Source organism: Anarrhichthys ocellatus, unplaced genomic scaffold (assembly GCF_004355925.1).
Source record: "Anarrhichthys ocellatus isolate YVR2014 unplaced genomic scaffold, GSC_Weel_1.0 scaffold174, whole genome shotgun sequence".
In the NCBI taxonomy this organism is placed as follows: domain Eukaryota; kingdom Metazoa; phylum Chordata; class Actinopteri; order Perciformes; family Anarhichadidae; genus Anarrhichthys; species Anarrhichthys ocellatus.
The window spans coordinates 29,714-34,856 of record NW_022280204.1 but is presented as its reverse complement, the minus strand read 5'-3'; the positions used below and the strand labels follow the sequence as shown (position 1 = coordinate 34,856).

Here is a 5,143-nt window from a genome sequence, read left to right as displayed (position 1 = left end):
TCTTGATTTTTCAACACCCCCCCCCCCCCTTTTTCCCCCCCCCCCCCTTTTTCCCCCCCCCCCCCCCCCCCTTATTTTGATCATCTGTCATTCTTGTCAAACATCATCACTCTGTCTGTGTGCAGCCAGAAATAACCACACGGACAGACAGACAAAAAGGACAAACTATGCAGATAAACAGTGACAACGATGCCGTGTAAAGAGACAGAGAAGCAGACGGAGGTGTGAGGACTGTGAGGGCCTGATTGAGATGGATCAGAGCAGAAGAGTATCAGGGACACCTTATTTTTAGAGTGTAATCCCAGTGGCCTCCTCTTAGCCTAGCAACAGGGCGAGAGAGACAGACACAGACAGAGAAACAGAGAGAACCGCATCTCTCACTTCTGACTTGGAGGGGAACTAGTTATCTAGTGCAGCACAGTAGGCCGTGGCCTAGAACCAGAGTACAAACACACGTACACACAAAACGGCTCAGGCAAAATGGCAACCTGCGCTATCTTTGTCTCCTTAGCTTCGTCCTGAGGCGACTGCTGTGTGCTACACGCACGTCCAACACGACGCAACACGTCACCTGCTGGTCAGCGAGTGCCGTCGTGATCGTGTGCATTCAGCCGTCTCTTATGTGCAGATATCTTTCTCTGGGGACGGATTCAGTTTAATTTGTTTGTCCTGAACTACAGCTTTATTTATTCCTGTATTCTGACCAGGCGGCAACCGCCAATTCTGAAAAGTGAAGCCGTCTTAAAGTGTCTTAAAGCTGCATTCTCTCTAGTGACCACCAGGGGGCGACTCCTCTGGTTGTATAGAAGTCTATGAGAAAATGACTCTACTTCTCTCTTGATTTATTACCTCAGTAAACATTGTAAACATGAGTTTATGGTCTCAATCTCTAGTTTCAAGTCTTCTTCAATACAGCATGATGTTCATTTAGTACATTATGGTCCATTTAGAGTCAAACAGACCATAAAGCAGGGGATGCTTTAGGGCGGGGCTACACAGTGATTGACAGGTCTCTACCAGAGACGTATACGGCGTCTCTACGTCACTCCTCCTCAGTCCAGATATGGTCACTTCCTGTTCACTGGTTGCAAGAATCCAAGATGGCGACGGCCAAATCGCCAAACTCAAGGCTTCAAAGCTACAGTCCACAAACCGATGGGTAATATCACGATGTCCTCTTCTTATATACAGTCTATGATTATGATGGTTGCTCTTAATGATGAACCAACATATAATTATCACAAGAATCTGAAGCTCCCTTTAGCTCAGTTTTTGGAGGTAAGGCCCGGAACCTTTCTGTCCTGTTCTACTCTTTTAATGGTGCTTTGGGACATCGTTTTCAGTAAATATTCTGTACTGTACACTGCCTGCTCAGCACCGACGTAAACACAGTGGAGCATTTAGTGGCTGAAGAGATATATTTAGCTCAGGAGCAGGTGGACACACAACAGCTAAAAGTGTAAATATTCGACTTAAGCTCAAATGGCGGCTTTAACTTTAGCCCTATCAATGATGTAAGGTGATATATTTAATGTGATGTCAAACAGACCCAAAAATCAATGCTTGCAAGTTTAAGGATCTTTGTTTTGTCATCTGTGCAGTTCTGTATCCGTTTCCATCCATTTATTTAAAGTACATCAAATATACTTCTACGTCTTTTCTCCATAATCCTCTCTGCTCTTCCATCTACCTTTTTCCATATTACTCCCTCCCTCATCTTCTTCCTCCCCCACACACACTTTCACCTCGACACCTCCTGCTCATTCTGCACAATCCTCTTCCACTCCCTCCTTCCCTCCCCCCTTCCTCGCCTCCTTCCTCTGCTTCCCTTCGTACCTGCGGAGACGAAGAGGATGCCGGAGCTGAGGATGATGTTGTGGCGTGACTTGTAGAACTCGCTGGCGGCGATGCACAGCCCCCCCATGAAGAGCAGGATCACACTCATGATGGGGAAGATACTGGAGGCTCGGACAGCACCTGGACACACACACACACACACACACACACACACACACACACACACACATCAAGGCAAAAATAGTCATTGTCATAATTATCTCCACTGGACACATGCTATAGATATTAATGTTATTGATTACCAAATGATAGATGATGTGCATACTTATTAAACCATGTGACTTCTATTAAAGGCTGATAAACTACGTCACTCGCACGGACCAAATAAAAACATTGTCGACGTTCAGCGTATCAGTGGTTTGCAGAAACACTATTTTTCGAGAGAATGTGGTGTATTTCTGTAGTTTTGGCCATTGTTCATATTGTTTATAATAACAATATACTGAGAAACATCACCGGAAAAAAAGAAACAACAAATATACACAATCAGCTGGTCAGATTTATTACATGTAACCAAACTTATAGAGATGATGACCAAAACAATACAATACACCGCAAAATAGTTGTGCTTGTCCTTATTGTCACCACTAAAGATAGAGTTATTGTTACATATAGTATGGATGACCAAATGATGGAGGATATGCGTGACAGACCTTTAAGTTATTAGTAATATATTGCTCCCAGTCAATTGGATAAAATGACATTTTAAAAAGAGTATATTCTGCATTTTATTACACAGCACCACGACTACTTCCCCCAATATTTCCTCGTAAAAAAACGTCCTGTTCTCGTTCCTTCCTCTCAAAGATCTCTCCGTTGTGCAGTGTGTCCACCTCTCCATCGCTCGCCTCCATCTCTCCGCCTGTCTCCTCCTTCCCCCCCCCCTATCTGTCCGTCCATCAGCTGTCTGTCTGCTCGCCCTCTGCGCGGCCGGTGTGCCGATGGGCCCTTGGGGTGGTCATGATGCCGCCGTGGTCACGGAGCTCGATCTGGTTTCTGAGGCGAACCAACGACACATTCCTGAACTTTTCATGCCGATACACTTTTCCTGCATGATTCTGCTTCCCTTTTTGAAGATATATCAGATTCTTCCTTTTTTCCCATCTTTAGTTCTCATTCTTTACAATAAGTAAGTTCAAATAAATTATTAAAGCTCATGTTTTTAAATGATATCTGTTGGTGTGTGTGCAGAGGACCACTAAATGCTCTGCTGTTGTTGCCGTTAACTGCTTTATTTTTAAGCGGAATCAGCAGCATTTTAAATGCAACATTAAGTGGGTGCTAATTAATGCAGTAGGTTGCAGAATCTAACCACAACCTAGCTTGAAGGATGATTCAATGTTGTCATTGTGTGTTTCTGCAAAAACCCCAAAATATGCTGAATGTTGATGTATCTGAACATATGAGCCTCGTGTCTCGCTTGCAGAAACAGAGGATGCTTGATGGTTAACGTGGGTTCAGGCAACAAAGGTACACATTTAAGGGTAGAAAAAAGTGAAAATTGTGTTTGCATTCAAATAATAATGTAACGCAACAACGTAGCATAACTAGCATAAATAAATAACAACCAACAAAACAGTGTCAGTTAAGACTTTAGCTTTTAATGAAGAGCGATACAAAAAAAGGCAACTTCGGTGGGAAACTAAAATTGACTAAATACAAAAAGATAAAGGGATAAAAGTGTAAAGAAGAGAAGAAAGCAGAAGACAAGAAGGTAGAAGACTGCAGGCCTCCACTTCTCTGTGAAGCTGCTTTGCCTCGAGCAATCTCTCTCTCTCTCTCTCCCTCTCTCTCTCTCTCTCTCTCTCTCTCTCTCTCTCTCTCTCTCTCTCTCTCTCTCTCTCTCTCTCTCTCTCTCCCTCTCTCCCTCTCTCTCATTCCTCTGCACTTGTGCTTTTTTCAAGCAGATGCCAGAGAGTTTAAAAGGAAGAATTTTTAACCCAATGCGCTAGCCTCCAGGCGCACCCCGCCAACCGAGCGCATCGCAGCTCAGAGACAAAGAGACGGAGAGTGGGGTGAGATGAAAGTGAGCGAGCGTCAGCAGTCGCAGCGTGCGGAGACGTCTTCAGGCTTCACATTCTAGCGTAGTGAAACATTTGTCTTTGCAGGCTGTTATTTAGCCTTCAGTATAAACCGAGTACAACTATAGTCCTTTATCTAAAAGTCCTGATTGGCTCATCGCGCAAGGAAGTACTGCATTTTTAGGTCTGTGTTATTGTAAAAAATATGGATAATATTTAAATCCCGGCGTGCATTTTGGGCTACGGCCACTAGGGGGTTCAGTGAGCGCATCCTGGCCACCGTACCTCAACTTTTTGTGCTAAAAGCGCCAATAGATGCACGTGATGATCGCTGCTTGATGAACTTCACAGTTCATTTTATTACAATTATTTTCAGAAGGGTGAAGATTTATGAACTGGTGGGATGTCTCTGCCACTGTATGAGCCAAATCCATTAACAGTGTGTGTATGTGTGTGTGTGTGTGTGTGTGTGTGTGTGTTTCTCAATCAATGAGAGTGGTCGCTGATAAACCACTGCAGTAAATTACCCACCTTTACCCCAAAACTATTATTACCATATCCCCGGTCAGCACAAGCACACCCTTGTAGTTTCAGTAACGCAGCTGAGGACATGGAGGACGATGGAGAAATTTTGAAAGCAATAAGCGATTTGTAATGTAATGTAATGTTTCCCCCGTCGAACCACGCAGAGCTGGAGGATTATTGTTTTACTGACGCTACTTTAAAGAGAGTTAGCTAGCGAGAATTTCTATCACTGAAACAGGAGGGAGTCTTGATGATGATGATGAGTGATTTTCCAACAATATTGGCCTCACAGTTAATCATAAATATCACTCGTCATCGGCTGTGTGACATGTCATTACACAAATGCGTAAACACACAGGTGGTAAAGAAGCTAATGAGCTTCTGTTTACTTTTGTGTTTAATTTTCTGTGCAAATTGACAAAAGTTAAGCAACACTGTGTGTGGCGTCCTGTCATCCTTGTACCATGTGAGTCAATATGTACTGTGCACTACGGCTCCGATATGGTAATGAGGCAGAAGGCAGAGCACGCACACACACACACACACACGCAGACACACACACACACACACACACACACACACACACACCAAAACGATCTCTTTCCTTTCCTCCGTCTCTCAAACCTTTTTTTAATTCTCTCTGTTACACTTTCAACTCCCCTCTTCATTTCTCCCACTGCTCGGTTGGTTCTGCTGCAGTGGTGTGTGTTCGTCTGGTTGTGTGTGTGTGTGTGTGTGTG

At 43.9% G+C, this 5,143-nt stretch overlaps 1 protein-coding gene across 1 annotated transcript in view; it reads right to left on the bottom strand.

The window, feature by feature from the left end:
• Window positions 1-5,143, bottom strand: part of cacng2b (calcium channel, voltage-dependent, gamma subunit 2b) — an 18,532-nt gene that overhangs the window by 3,261 nt on the left and 10,128 nt on the right. The window contains exon 2 of the mRNA XM_031878350.1: window positions 1,837-1,977. Coding sequence (XP_031734210.1) covers window positions 1,837-1,977 — 141 coding nt within the window. The remainder of the gene's footprint in view (window positions 1-1,836; window positions 1,978-5,143) is intronic.